General features: G+C 37.0%; 1 protein-coding gene across 1 annotated transcript in view; it reads left to right on the top strand.

Moving 5' to 3' along the window:
* The window catches only part of LOC120636251 (homeobox protein araucan-like), a 117,459-nt gene that overhangs the window by 67,233 nt on the left and 33,367 nt on the right, over positions 1–16,859 (top strand). Inside the window, exon 3 of the mRNA XM_039907638.1 lies at positions 9,074–9,186. Within this exon, the coding sequence (XP_039763572.1) occupies positions 9,074–9,186 (113 nt within the window). The remainder of the gene's footprint in view (positions 1–9,073; positions 9,187–16,859) is intronic.

Genomic DNA, 16,859 nt, shown 5'->3' with positions numbered 1-16,859 from the left:
GGCATTTTTGTTTATAATTTTATTACTCATTTGAGCATTTACAAAGTAAATTCTTTCACGAATCGGAAGCTCCAGGTCTTGCCATGTCAATTATATCTTCGCTGAATAACACTGTCTTATTTTTTTCTGATGGTATATAAACAAATATATATAAAACTAGCGGACCCCAGCGCCATCTGTCGGGCTAATTTGTAAATCTAAACCATCCAGGGTGCCAACCAAACGTATACCAAAAAATTCATTCAAATCGGTCCAGCCGTATAGGAGGAGTTCAGTGACATACACACGCACACAAGAAATATATATATATATAATTGCCACTGTGTTACCATTTAATTCATCATCATACAAACCTGCGGACTTCTACTGCTAAACATTTCATTATAGCACCACTTCACCCGGCTCCGGCCTTCCTATGCCATAACCCTCTCTTAATGTCGTCGGTCCTTCGTGCTGGAAGGCATCGAAATTTTCTCTCGACTGGTCTGATGTGTGGTCGTGGCTAGTAACCACCCTACTGAAAAAGACGTGCCGCTAAGTGATTTAGCGTTCCGGTACGATGTCGCGTAGAAACCGGCTCACAGTTTAGCCCGTAAACATCTTAGACTTACATCTCTTATCAGCAGGTAAAATTGAATACAAGGGCCGTCAAGTCTAGCTCGTAGTGGAATAAAAAAAAACAAAACAAAAAGTACAAAAAGTTACCTAAGCATAAAAAGCTTTTGTAAGAGTGTTAACGTTAAATCCGTGATAATGCAATTTTGGATTGTCAAAGTGCGCACATTAATGGAGTCACGTGACCTATGATCGCAGGGGCGGTTGCAATATTTCATACTCACAGGGGTCGCTTGATGTCGAGAAACGAAATGTGTTTGCGTTAACAACAACCGATACACGCAAATAATATTTAAAAATGAGGATATAATTTCGTAATTGACACAAATTAGTGACATCTGCATATCGCCTGCGAAAGGTACAGAGTCACACTTCGCGGGATTAAATTGGTGATAGCCCGGTGAAGAGGAATTCGACTTAACTTGCGGGCCGAGTTTAAATCCCAGAACGCACCTTTAAATTTTCCCAGTAATGTACGTTTTAAGCAATTAAAATATCACTTGCTTCAACGGCGAGCGAAACTATCATGAGAAAACCTGTGTAGTGTGAAGGTCAAATTGAGGTAAAGTCTTATAGATAATGTTAAATTGACCATAGACTTCATTACCAGCGCTCACGACCATCGACCAAAATCCTGAAAAACGTTAACTTACGTGATGAACTAGCTAGCAGATGACACAGAAAAAGGCGTGAGGAGTCTGTGTCATATATTTTATCGGTATCGTAATCATCATCGTCATCCTCAGTTTATGGCCCAAAGTTGGGCAAAAGCCTCTTCTTTCCTTCTTCCATAGAAGGTTATCTAGATATAATTATTTATAATTACCTATTGCACGACTCATGACGCATCATCAGAGAGTGCTTTACGATCGAAAATTTTTTTTCGCCTCATTTCGGCGGCTATTTTTATTATTATAGCCTTGTTAGTTCACGGAATCAAGATATTTTGCATACTATTGTCGAGATAATTTAATGGAGATTAATACCATACTTTTAAAAAATTGATTTACTGCAATAGAATTGGAAAAAAACACCAAAATAGGTCAAAAAAAATTCCTGTCCGTCATGTGTGAAACCCGAAAATACGATGATGATGATGATTCTACTAAAGTTAGCACTTGCCAAATGCAGATTTGTAGACTCTATACGCATTTGAGAACATTATGAAACCCGTTCAGATATACAGTGGGCTTAGTACAACAGCCCTTCGACACCTACAGTCTTGTACTTGATTTTTGCTCACTCAGAAAGCCGAGCTACAGAATTGTACACTAATTTGAGCTTTAACGCAATGCAAATAAGATCCAATCCGATGTTCAAGTATTTCGTTACTCCAAAACGAGTGCTCGATTGCGAGTGAGTAAATCTTGTACCAACTAAGGCTAAATTTTTTTTGGTGGTGTTCTCGCTAACAGTTAAAACAAGTCATATTCAACTGCTCATAACGCACATAACTGCGGCTGACGGCCGATTAGCGCAGTTTGCAGCGACCCTGCTTTCTGAGTCGCAGGGCGGTGGGTTCGATTCCCACTACTGGAAAATGTTTGTGTGATGAGCATGAATGTTTAACAGTGTCTTTCAGTCTCGGTGTTTGTTCATATGTATATTCTAAGTATTTATGTATGTAATTTATAGCAAATATTCATCAGTCATCTTAGTACCCATAACACAAGTTACGCTTACTTTGGGGCTAGAAGGCGATGTGTGTATTGTCTAATTTATTTATTAACTCCAAAAAGTATGAAATCCCGGGGATAAAACACGGTACACTTTGAAGGAATGCAGAAGTCTTACTCACTGAGCTATCACCGCAGATATACGGACACTTATTCATATGATATTTCATTGAACGAAAGCACAAGATTACCGACCACGGGGAAGCGAAGGAGGGGAGGGCCCAGCGCCGATCGTAGATCAAGAGAAATGGCAAACTCTCGGGTTCCGGCAACTCTATCATTAATATCCATCATTGTAGTGAACACTCCCCAAATAAGCCTAGTGACAAATTCGTAACTCTTTTGTGGGGCCGTGATAAAAACTGTCTTTCCGTGCTACTGACAGCCCGTGCTACTAACTATGAGATATGGACGCCCCTGGCGGCGGGCCACGTGCCGAAACCGCTTTAGTGATTGCGCTTTCATCACAATCGGTCATACTTTTAATGGAGTTTTCATGGGATTTTCATTCACAAGATGGTTTAACTTTAGCTGCGCTTTTGCTTCTCAACCGACTTAAAAAAAGCCAGGGGATTAAATTCAACTGTATGTGTCTGTGTGTGTTTTTGTTACGCTATTACTCCCTCAATTAAAAGCCAATTTTGATGATTATATTTTATTTGGTATTAACAAATTAGCTCTAGACTGCAATCTCACCTTTTGGTAACTTATTACTTGGCATCAAGGGGCATGACAAAATAGCAGTTAGCAGCAGGCAAAATGTTATTGACAATTGGCTATTATAACTATGATACCTACTTGCAAACCTACCTACTAAAATGAAATTTTTTTATTGTCCAAAAATTCCACTACGGTATATTAAAAACCAAGAAATAAATATTTCCTAAACATTTTTATGACGGTCCCATGTAAAATGTAGAAAATTTCTTGGTATTACATAAAATTGAACCGTATACCAACAAGTATAGTATTATACTGAGTTATTTTTAAATTTTTCTAGTCAACGACTTTAAAATATATAGAAAATATAAATTTCTTGCTCATCGAGATTCAATCCAGATATGGTTCACAGCGCGGCATTCATTTGTCGGACGTCTAACTAGATGTCACCACTTGTACTTTCAATCGCGCTATCGTTTGGTTCACCTCAAAAGTATAAGAGGCGTCGACAACAAAATTCATTACTTATTGGTTATCGATAACTAATTTTTGAAAGACGGACAAATCGTAGTAATATGATCGTCCTCTATAACTAAACTATGTTCGTGGCTAAGTGAGTCGCTAGAAAACTATTAGTTATCTAATGGCTAGCCTAGTGTCGGCAGATTAGTATAGACAACGCAAAAAAAAAAACGTGTTTGTACTTATGTATATTTCTTTGGCGTAACAAGATGAAAATCTTTTGAATTTTTTTTTATATTTCGCCTTATTCTACGTTTGTAGAAGAACTAACATTAGAAAAAAGGTTTTTAATACATTGAAAGTTTTATTATAACGAATTATAGTTAAATAAATATCACATTTAAATATCACATATATATATTTATAACACACTTGTCAGTTTTTACGCAAACATACGTAGATGTCCTTAATCTTAAACTTCATGGTGTCGGTTTTTAGGACGGACATCGCAAAAATTTACTGTCATCATTTTCCCTAACACGCCAAAAGAATTTAACTTCAAAACGTGTGTGAGAAATATTTAGAATTTAGCATTAAATAAAAGATCTTAACGTTCAGATTTCAAAAATGTAAAATTAATGTGATCCTATTTCAAACGTTTGTCTCTTGTGAACTTTGAAATGCGGTATTTCTAAGATCGATGTTTAGTTTTCCTATTGGGCTGACTTAAAAAATGATACATCTTGGTGTTTCGAGTATTATCTACTAGTTTCGGCTATGTGACGTCACGATAAATCCAATATGCCAAACATGACAGACTAAAATAAACAAATTAAAACAATATTTTCAAGAAAAATGTATGTGTCGAGAGAATGTAAATTTTGGTTTGATATGAAAAGATCTTATTTGAAATGAAGATTCCAAAAAAAAAAATGTAGATAAAAGAAATTTAAATTGTCCGTCTGTGGTGAACCTTGAAATGCGAGGTGTAGTCCAATTTAGTACCTTAAAAAAGCAAGAACGTGTGCATAGGTTGGTACAAATCTTGTCTCACGTTGCCATATTTAGCAAATTTATATTGACGACTATAAAGGAGTGCGAGCATCATTGAATTAGACATCGACATTACGTGCAATTGATTACGAAATCGATGTTTGTAGTCAATGTTTGTTATTAGAACATTCGGTTACAGCTTGGGTATAGGTTTAACAAGACGTGAATTTATTATATCTATGGCAGTTTAGGTATTGTAACGGTGTTAACGGTGTTCCGTGCCAATACGTTTGTAAGATATTGGCCTATTGGAATTTATTAGAGTTCAACAACACATGACAGTTGTTCGAGTGGTTCATTCTTCGATTTTGATCTTGTTTAAAAGGTTTTGATGATAATCTCAGCTTGTTTGATGATAATTAGTCCCAGAAAGCCGCGGCTACGAAATAGTGGATTGCGCTGTAATAAATTTCATATCCAAGATGGCTACCACAAAATGACGAATTCCTTATTTTTTTTTACAACTAAAAACCATTTTCAAGCTCTTTTATTTAATACCTTGAATAGTAGAATAATGAACACTGTATTGAAATTCGGGGTTTTTTAATATTACATATATTTATTTACTTTAATTTAGAACACCTAGGTTGACTATTGGCAGTGCATTTAATTTTTGCGAGAGGCTAAATTGGAACGTTGACTCAGGTTTGTTACTAGATGTGTGAACGACTATGGTTTGGTGGCTCGAGTTTACATTTAGGTACAAATTAATAAGAATTAATGCAAATTGTATACACTTTTAAGAGAGTAGTAGAAGGTTAATTTTAATTTTAATTTTTCTTGTAGTGCCACTATTGGATAGGTTTTAATTTTTTTCCCATTTTTGATGCGGAATCTTTATTATTCAAAACGGTCGTGTCATTATCGTAGGTTTGTGAAACTATTTTCTATATATTTATAAGATAGTCATAGTGATGATAGAAGCATTTTGGACGGGCAGTGTTTTATACTCTTAACTTTTTAAGTTATGTTATTCTTCTTTAAGAAGGCTCAGAGTCACTCAGCGGGCGATGGAGAGAGCTATAGTATCTCTACGTGATCAAATCAGAAATGAGGAGATCCGTCCGAAGAACTAGAGTTACCAACATAGCTCAGCGAGTCGCGAAGCTGAAATGGCAATAGGCGGGGCACAGCTCGGACAACCGATGGACGTTGGGTTGGGTTGAGGTGCTGGAATCGCGATCCCGCACCGGTAAACGCAGCGTAGGTCGGCCCCCAACGAGGTGGACAGATGACATCAAGCGAGAAGGTGGGAGCCGCTGGAGGCAAGCGGCCCAGGACTGTGTATTGTGGAACTCCCTACAAAAGACCTATGTTTAGCAGTAGACGTCAATTTGTTGAGGTGATGATGACGGCGATGGTGATGATTTAATTAATTTAATATCACTACCTTTAACGGTGAAGGAAAAATCTTGCGTTAAACCTGCAAGCTAGCGAAGTCCTCATAATGTTCTCTAAGGCATGTGAAGTGCACAAACCGTACATGGTCAGCCTGGTGGACAAAGACCCAAACCCTTATTTTTCTGGGAGGAGAACCAAGGCCTGTAGTACGCCGTTAACGGGTTGATAAAGAAAGTGACGATAAAGAAGATATACAGGTTCATATCACATCTCTACAACTTCCGTCGGTCTACTGTGTTTAACTCAATAAGTTGTTTGTCTCTACGTTTTGACGACCTCCCTGGCGTTACGGTGAGCGCTGTGAATTTAAGCAGGAGGTCCCGGGTTCGACCCCCGGAAGAGGAAATATGGGAATTTATAATTTCTGAATTATTTCTGCTTTGTCCTTGGCTAGTCATCACCCTACCGGCAAAGCCGTGCCGCTATGCGATTTGGTGTTCCGGTGCGATGTCGCGTACAAACCGAGGGGGGGTACAACCATTTTCCCTAATAGGCTAGCCCGCTACCATCTTAGGCTGCATCATCACTTAACACCAGGTGAGATTGCAGTCAAGGGCTAACTTGTAGTGGAATAAAAAAAATGTGAGATGGCCTTAACACAATCTGTAAGTCCGGCTAATTGTCGTTGCAATTTGTCTCAATGCTACAAACGAGACCCGCCAGAAGTCGCGGCACGACCATTAAGCTATTATCTGGGCTCCATGCTAAGAAGGAATGTAATCACGCTTGCGTGTATGTAACTCGTGAAATCAGAGAATCTTGTATGAATCCGCTTTTTTGCATGTAAAGATTTTAAAAAGGAGTGTTTTTTTCTGAATTTTCTGAATTACAGTCATGCCTGCGTATATTACTTGCAGGGATATAACGTGTGTGTACCTATTTATTCTCAGATTTTGTTAAGCATTACTTGTCTTTCGTTTCTCCATTTTCACGCGGGACTTAAACATTTTCCCGGTTTGTTTGTTTATTTGTATCTCTTTATATAGTATCGAAATAGTTGCCGCTGTTTTTATGTTTGGACCTTTCTAAATAATCAACGGATTTTAATGAAAAAACGTATTTTCAATTTTCAGCAATAGATAGAGTGGTCCAAGAGAAAGGTTTTTATTTAGTTAATATTCATATTATAGAAGATAAAAACAAACATATTTCGTGCACTTACATCCCAAGGGCCAAACGCTGGGTAAACCTTACGAGTTAGATTAACCCAATGTACTACTGAATTGTATTTTTAATCACTCCAACTGCCCCAAATTGTTATCTACGTTGCACCCGTGCGTGCCAGATCCGGTCGCGGTATAACCTTTATATATGTAACCATATATGTGTGGCAATTCTTTAAAAACCGTTCAACATTTATTCGCACTTACTTTACTTAGATATTTAAAAACTTTCGTATTAAAAAAAAACCGGTGCCAGTGTTCGCAAAACTCAAGAAGTAATCGACTAATTCGTATTTAATTTGTAGAAAAACATGTGTGTGTATAGGTGTACACACGTAAGAAGTGTAACTTCTTTATGACATAATTAAATTACACAATCAGAATATGCCAATCTGTTAGTTAATATAAATAGCCATGAGTGGTGGCGTTAAACGTTTAACGCAACCTTGTTGGAAGTCACATTAGAAGTTTCACTTTAAAAACTGTCAACTTTCACTTCAATCTGCGTAAAATATAATTTGGCCACTTTTAGTTAGTGCGGGTGAAACCGCAAGCAACAGCTAGTGTTATTAATCATCACATCAACCTATTAAGGACCGACCACAGCGCCCAGGTCTCCCACAAAGAAAAAGGATTAACGCCGTAGTCCACCACACTAGCCCAGTGCGGATTGGTGGACTCCACTTACCTTTGAGAACAAAACTAATGTTACTGATAGTCGAAGAATAAAAATACATTGTTCTCTCTGTGATGTCATGGCACGTCACGGTTGTGTATGCGCCCTACGACTTCCATAACACAGAATTCTCATTCCAAACAAACCGTAGACATGAATTGATATAGGCGAGAAAGTATTAAGAGAGGAGAGTGGGGTGAGACGGCTAACAATGTATCCGCCGCGTTTTCTTACCGAGAGGGGAACAAATAAGCTGTGTACCGTTATCGCGTCCCAAACACTGTTCCATATGTATCCTAATGCTTTTCATTTTATTATCAGGAGCAGAAAGGGGGCGAGGGATCCCAGGGCAAATCATTCACACTTTTAATTTAGTTGCTCCTAATGTATGCGAATAACTTAGTAAGAGGGTAGGCTTTACCCTCACAGTTAAACAACTATCACGTATAGGGTGCGCAGAACTTAATAGTTTAACCCCTCTATACATTATGCAAATACGTTAGTGATATGTCAGGCCGTACACTCGGGACGTTTATTGTTGTTCGTGAGTTTATTCCTTTATTGAGTTAACTTTAATTAAATTTGAGCCAGCGTATTTGTCGGCGCGATTGACTGAGAGTATTACAATCTATTTAGGCGAGTGACACGCGTTCTCTGTTCACTCGTTTAAGAGTGTGTTCTGTTTTGCCCGCGATTACTCTTTTCGACATTTTAATTGGATTCTATTGCCATTAGTGCAATGTTTAATACAAATTCCCATTTTGTAAAAGCAATCAGCTTAGAGATTCTTATCGTTGCGACTTGCGCCAACCTTACAGCTGAACAGTTTCACATATGACAGCAACGGTTGTGCACTGTTGATTGTTCACTAACTGTTTACACCACATGGAGTAACTACCTGTAAGCCACTGACAAGCTACCTAATAAGGAAGGCTGGAAGGAGTTAAGCTGGTATTCTAAGAATATTTTGGATTCACTAGTCTAAAGACCTATTATAATTTTTAAGTTATCAAAATTGTTACGTTATTTTTCTATTTTAGTATGAAGTTATCGAATTACAAAATTGTATTACTACATAATGTCACTGATATCACGTAGATAACTTACAATATGGGTTTTGATCGCCTTTAGTAAGTTTTGAATATACATATATTACATTTTATTCTTTGTCATACTGCGTTTAGATGTCAGCGACGCGTTGTTCACCAGATATTCTCCAAGCTTTGACCCACTTACAGAAATACTTAACCGTTTCAAGTAGACAAACCTCGTTGTTTTTTTATAGGTATCAAGACTAGATTACACACCTTGGGTGGATATATAGTTTAAGTTATTGAAAATGTGAAAAAATATGTTTTGCTTTCCAGAGTAACCCGTACGCTTTGAAAGAGGGAAGCGGCGAGATGTCGGCGTGGACCTCAGCGGGCCTCCAACCCTCCGGTGGCTACTACCCCTACGACCCCACGCTCGCGGCCTACGGGTAAGTCCCAAGGGCCTCTTGGACCCCGCACAATAACCCCGCGAATACTTGCGTATTAACTCGGTATTAAGCTATTATCGTACAACGCTATGCGAAGGGCTTTTGGCAATCGCATTTTAGTGTTAGGTGTAATTAATATTCATTTGTGTGCGTGTGCGTGTACATGTTGTTTATAGGTGTGTGCAAATCGAGCCGCAAATTTCATAACTTTCGAGTACATTTTAAAGATATTTATACTAAAGTTCCACTTACAATCATCTACTTAGGCCCCGGGCTTTGATGCATAACTTTCGAGTACATTTTAAAGATATTTATACTAAAATTCTACTTACAATCACTTACTTCGCCCCGGGCTTTGATGATACATAACTTTCGAGTACATTTTAAAGAAATTTATACTAAAATTCTACTTACAATCATCTACTTAGCCGCGGGATTTGATGCCTACGACATTGAATTCGTACTTCTACTCGGAATAAATGTTGTGATGTCCTATTTTAACTAAGTTTTTACAAGAACTGTAATTATTTACGCTGCAAATTACAATACCTTGCATCATAAGATTTGATGGACAAAATATATAAGATCACTCACGACATAGATATTGTAAAAACGCGCAAACTATAATGACAAATTTAACTTTTCAGGGCTCGTCCTTATTTTGTAATGCACAAATTGCAGTTACAATTGTAAGACTAGAAACCCTTGTTATAAATAACAAATAAATAGGGTACCTATCTCTATGTCTTCAGCATACAAAAATATATACAAAACTACGCTACAATTGAATCTCTTTTATTTTGATATGGTTACACAAAGTTTGTGACTTAGACTTTAAATTTACGTCACAAAATTTATTTATTGTTTCATGACATAAATAATCAAAGCCCTGGTCCACAATTCTAAAACTAAACTGACAGGTATAATAGTATTGCCGTACTCTCCCCACTACTTCCCGTTGATGGGAGAATGACATTGCTTTTAGCGCGATCAGTTTATTTTAGATTAGGAGAGACAGACTGTACAGCTAGCAGCCGAGTGAGCCACGTTGCGATCTAAAGGTGATAACTTTTGGATCATAGCAACATTATTACATAGGTTTCATTATTGCCATTAGAAATGAGATTATATTTCTAGTCAAAATATAGTAGGTCGATTATTAAAATAAGTCATATGTACTCGTATATGTTATTGAAACATAAATGCAAATCCCAATACATGTAAAAGGGAAAAAAACTTAAAACTTAAAATGCTAATTGAGCACATTAAGAAATATTATTTTATATGGGAAATACAGTTTCAATAATATAGTTGTTCAAATATAGATATGTCTTATTATCTTCCTTATTTCTATGTATCTTGAGAGAATTTATAAATACGAATTAAAACATTATTTATTTAAAACATGCTAGATAAATAGAAATACAGTTCTTATTATATATTAAGTTTAATTTAAAATAACCAAATATTATCTACGCGGATTATGAAGTCTATTTTCTTGCAATAAATTAGGTTAATAACATCTATTTACATTATTTAAAATTAAGAAGAAGAAGAAGAAGAAATACTTTATTGCACACAAACATCAGAGTATACATAAAATATAGAATAAACAACAACAAGAATTGTAGGCATGCAAAGGCGGCCTTATTGCTGCAAGCAATCTCTTACAGGCAACCTCTGACAGAAGGAAAAGCTGCAAGAGAGCGGGATAGTGCAATTATACTACATATAATATACATATATATTCGGCAATAAATAGACATACATATAATATAAATAAATATATAAATACATATATAATAAATATATATATAAATACATACATAATTAAATAATGAAAAAAGAAAAATACAAAAAAAAACACATTAATTACGATATTTGTTCAAATTACTTCACTCAAAGACAGATAGTAGTCTTTAAGACGACATTTAAATATGGGAAGGGATTGACTTTTACGGATGTCAGCAGGCAAATTATTCCAAAGAACAACAGCCTTAAAAGTGGAAGAGTTACCGAAGAACTTGGTTTTGCAAACCATTAATTATCTTATTTCCATGTCTCAGGGATTTGTAACCGCTGACATTGCCTTATCTAAATTCAACGTTGGTATTAAAAAAAAGTGGTAATAGCTTAGTGGGTAAGGCTTCGGTTTTCTTTTCGTGGAGACCAAATTCGAGCCCCGGCACGCACTGACTTTTCGGAGTTATGAGCGTTTTAATTTAAGCAATTTTATCACTTGCTTTTAACGGTGAAGAACGAACACGGTGAGGAAAGCATGCCTGATAGTTCTCCATAATGTTCTCAAGGGCGTGTCGAGTCTACCAATCCGCACTTGGCATGGTAGACTACGGCCTGAACCCTTCTCATTCTTTTGACGGCCGACTGGCGCAGTGGGCAGCAATCCTGCTTTCTGAGTCCAAGGCCGTGGGTTTGATTCCCACAATATTTATGTGATGAACATGAATGTTTTTCAGTGTCTGGGTGTTTATCTGTATAAGTATTTATGTATATTATTTATAGAAATATTCATCAGTCATCTTAGTACCCATAACAAAGCTACGCTTACTTTGGGGCTAGATGGCGATGTGTGTATTGTCGTAGTATATATATATTTTTTTTTATTCTGAGAGGAGGCCCGTGCTCTGTTGTGGGCCGGTAATGGGTTGGTGATGATTTAAAAAAAAAAACGACCATTAGGTAATACTTTAATCGTAACTTCGACAAACTTGATAGTATATGAAAGAAATGTCAAAACTGACGTCACAAAAAGGGATTTCGTGCCTGGTTACGTCTCCAATGTCTCAAGTTTGTTGAAGAAGCTTCTACGTCCTTGGGAAGCCAGTCGAAACTTGTAATAATGTGCCTTCTTAATCCTTTTCAAATGAACCCAATGTAAAACGGGCGCGAAACGCACGCACATTCGCTGCCGTGCGTGTTTGCCTCAGGTCAAATCTCTATAATACCTTCTGTAGTCTTTTAAAACTGGTCACCTTTGATTCCGAAAAACTCAATGATCTCCTCCTTGGCTAGAGGTGAGCGCAGTGGGTCTAATTGGGCAATTTGGGAATTTATAGTTTCTGTATTTTCGGCTTCGGCCGTTGCTTTGTTTTTTTGTCGTACCACCCTGCCAGCAATGCAAGCCGCTAAGTTAATCAACTCTCCCGTATGAGGTCGCGTAAAAACCGATTAGGGCAGTGGTTCTAATAGATATGCCATACCCCTCACAGGTGAACCCATTACGGTCTTAGCACCATCACTAGCAGAAGGTGAGATTACAGTCAAGGGCTAACTGGTAGTGGAATAAAAAAAAGTCAGTTTGCCATATATTTTCAAAGTGCACAAATTTCAGCTACTTTTATCCCTGGCCGATTAGGGCTGAGGTGATGAACAATTTTCCGGGAGATTTTATACTTAGTGCACTATTGTATCTTCAACAAATTAAAAACCGTAGTGGATTATTTATTTTGAGGTTCAAAACTGTGGCGTGCACAGAGTTCTGAGTGCAATATAAATCATTACTAGTGCCGAGCAGGCCAAGAGGCGTAAATATGAAAATCTGGATAGCAGGTTCATTTTTGTGCCTTTTGGAGTAGAGACTTTGGGACCGTGGAGTCCGGAGGCACGAGCTCTTTTCAAAGAACTATCGAAAAGGGTTATCGAGTCTACCGGTGATCCTAAAGCGGGTAGTTAGCTTGGCAAACGAATTAGTTTGGCCATTCAAAGGGGCAATGCTGCCAGCATCTTAGGACCTTGTACCTCGCTGCGGTGGTTTCCAAGACGTTTTAGATTTTATTTAGTTTTAAATAGTTTATTTTAGGTTATATATACAAAACAACTTTTATGTCAAAAATAAAAAAAAATGTTCATAGTCTAGTGTAGGAAACTAGTATTTAAGTTAAGACGTCACGAAATTAATAGTTCTTATAAATTACAACATTTACACGCAACTTTTTCTGAGTAACATAAATAACACAAACAATCATTATTAGTTTAATAAATTAGTATCATCACCATCATATCAAACTCCTACCAGCCTACTACAGGACACAGTATACAATGAGAGGGGGTTAAAGCAGTAGCCCACAACGCTGGCCCAGTGCGAATTGGTGGGCTCCACACACCTTTGAGAACATTATGGAGAGCTCTCAGGTATTCAGGTTGCCTCACGATGTTGTCTTTTACCGTTGATACCGTTTTACAGGTGATATTTGAATTGCTTAAAATGCACATAACAAAGAAAAGAAAGAAAGAAAGAAAGAAAAATCGTATTTATTGTCACACATTTGTGTAAAATGTTACATTTGTGAAATAAAATAATTGTTAAAGTATAAAAATTAAAAAAAAAATGTGTGACAAAGGAGCTGGCTCAGTATAGCTGCAAACTAAAACGCGCAGCACTGGTTTTCAGCCAGCCCCATTATCTTCGTCGTCACTGAATCCTCGCAACTAAACAATAACAAAATAATCATAAAAAAGAACAATAACATAGAATATAATATATAAACAAACAAAAGATATTTTTCATTAAAAGAAACTTATTTACATCGAGAAATACAAAATCATCAAAGAGGTAAATAATAAACAAAATCAAAAATTATGAAATCAATAAACATGAAAAACTAAAAAAAAAAAAGAAGAAAAAAAAAAAGAAAAACCTAAAAATCTAAAATCAAAAATTAAATGTAATGTGAGAGTAAAAAAGTTAGAGGTGCGTGCTGGGATTCGAACTCGCTCCCCCGACAGTGATAGCCCAGTCGGCTCTCAGGCCCTCAAATTAGTATTCTAACAGTGATTTCTGGTGCTGTCTGTTTTGGTGGCGTTGATTTTGTCGTTGCGTCAGCGTTGAAAATAAGCTCGTAATGTTTAGGAAAGTCTCCGATAGGTACACTTGGTTTCATCTCACTCCCTCGTCAAAGTGTGACAGAGATGGATGGCCGCATTTGGCGCTGAACGCTGATTAATTCACAGTTTTTCTTCGAACAGCGATCGCCCCATTCTGTTGACGTTTTGGGTGGACTTGTTAGCACTCCAGACGTGACGCGGAGTTTATTGTATATTTAAGATATCCAATGTAATATCACCAGGTAAAAGTCCTGATATGTTAAGCTATCCCTTTAAAACTTTCGTATGCTATTCCACATATCATCCGATCGACCGAGTCGCATCGCCCGCCCACGCTTTTACTTCGTTTACTCCTAAGTATTGTTGCGTGATGTTAAATAACCTATTGCCTACCTCAAGATGGGAATCAAATCCGACTGTAGGTTGAACCCCAGAGACGCGCTTTCAAATAAAAAAAAAACAATCTAACGAAAAAAAAACTATCCAGATTCATTATACAGTTTAGAAGATCAACTTAATGTATGTAAAGTGTAAGTTTTTATTTAAAGCTCTAAAGATATAGATACATATTACACGTTTTCAAATAAAGCACAGTCACAGTAAGATGCACTAATAAGAACGTCAATTACAAATGTACCATTGACAAAGCGTCATGTTAACTTAATTTGGCAAAAAATGATATTTACAATGAATAATTGTTAAGAAAGTTCATCCAATGTTTGATAGTACCTTTATTGATTCCACCATTTTGATGTAGTTTGATGATTTAAGATTTTAAGGTTTAGGTTTGATTCCCCTACCATAAACTAGAAAGACCTACTTTACGAATAGTGTTACCAGAATGTATAATCATTCTAAAATAAAGCGTAATGAAACCAAACTTCGTATCCTCTATACTCGTAGTTTTTAACGGCTTCTTACTCTATGCAATACACCGAACAGGTGCAATAAGAAAAAAAGTTACTCTAATTACGCCAATACCTGATCGTCAGACGGAGAAATCTTTTATCTTATCTACAAAAACTTCCTGAAACGTGATAGAAGTAAAGTTTAAACTGATAAGTTTGCCACCATAAATTTTTTGAATCAAATTTTAAAATCAACATCCTCCTCAGGATGCTCCGGTTTCGGAGCGAAACGTGCGTAGAGGGTACATCGCCGAAGATCTGTTTGGCGTGGAGTATAAGGATTGAAGAAATTATAAATTACACCACACAGATTCTCCTATGTGTCATTATCCTCCTATAGGCCAACAACAAACTTAGCCAGAATAGAATAGAATAGAAAAACTTTATTGCAACACAACACAATAGGAAAAATACAAAGAAAACAGTAATAGTACTTAGTGCTAGGGTGCAAAAGCGGGCTTGCACTAAAAGTGATCTTTTTAAGGCAACCTGAGACACCAGATGTTTTTTTTTTAATTTTATGTAACCCAGTATATTGCACTCTAAGTTTATTCTTACTTCTAATGTTTAAATTGTTGCAGTCGCATTTTTATTTAAATTTAGAAATGTTTATATGAACATAAATTTTAGATATGTAGTAACTATACACTGTCATTATTTTTATTTTCGATATTTTAATTCAGACCAACATAGTTCATTCACAAATTCAGTCAAGGGCGCATGTTTCCAGTGCATGCCTTTTTCATAAAAGGGATATGGTTCTTTATACCCACCAGTTTGCTCGGGTTAGAATATAATAGAATAAACAAACTGTATTGCAACAAAACAACAAAGGAAACACTCAAAGTAAACAGTAATAGTACTTAGTGCTACGGTGGAAAGGCGGCCTTATCACTAAAAGTGATCTTTTAAAGGCCAGGATAATTCTATAACAGCTTAACTCTATAGAAGTTTTTTTTTTCTTTTACAAGTTAGCGCTTGACTGCAATTTCTAATGGCATGTGATGGTGATAGTCTTATTTAGTAGAGTGGGCTAACGTGTTAGGGAGGCATTTCTAAAATGGTAGTCGGTTTCCAGGCGACATATTATCGGAACGCTATATATCTTAGCGTCACGTCTTTGTAAATAGAGTGGTAACTAGCCACGGCCGAAGCCTCCCATCAGACCAGCGCAGAGAGACATTATAAATTCCCAAATTGCCAAACGGAAATCATACCCAGGACCTTGAACTTAAGAACACAGCGTTCACTGTTGCACTAGGGAGGTCGTTAAAATCTTAACCCTATCTCGGACGGATGCTGAGTAGGTACACACCCGTCTGCGCCGCCGCGCCGTATCATGCCAGCCCCGGGTCAAATCCCTGTAACCAACTAACCACTCCCGGTTTTCTCAACTCTCTCCATCTCGCTCCTGTACTGGCGCGTGTGAGGAAGACAGGTGCTGCCACATAGGTTTCGCGTTTAGCTAGTTAATTGAATCGCATTGCTTTTTCTGCGAAAAGCGTTTGTTTTGTTGACGCTTGCGGCCATATAAGTTTCTAATACATTCGATTTAGTAGGCGTACTTACTACACGTTACATATTTCCTATCCAGTTCTTACGTTGTTAGAAGTTATTATTGTAAATCTTTTCATACCGGATTTATCTTAAGTAAAACAGTTTAATATATAAATTAGCTATTATTTTATTTGACGGCCGATTGGGCAGCGACCCTACTTTGTGTCCAAGGCTGTAGGTTCGGTTCCTGCAACTGGAAAATGTTTATGTGATGAGCATTCATGTAGCAGTATCTGGGTGTTTATCTGTATTTCATAAGTATATTATTCATAACTGATATCCACCAGTGATCTCAGTAGCCATAAAAAAAAGCAGACACACAAACCAGTATAACACAAGCTACGTTTACTTTGGGGCTAGATG

This window comes from Pararge aegeria, chromosome Z (assembly GCF_905163445.1).
Source record: "Pararge aegeria chromosome Z, ilParAegt1.1, whole genome shotgun sequence".
Taxonomy (NCBI): Eukaryota; Metazoa; Arthropoda; class Insecta; order Lepidoptera; family Nymphalidae; genus Pararge; species Pararge aegeria.
This window is presented reverse-complemented; position numbering and strand designations above follow the sequence as displayed.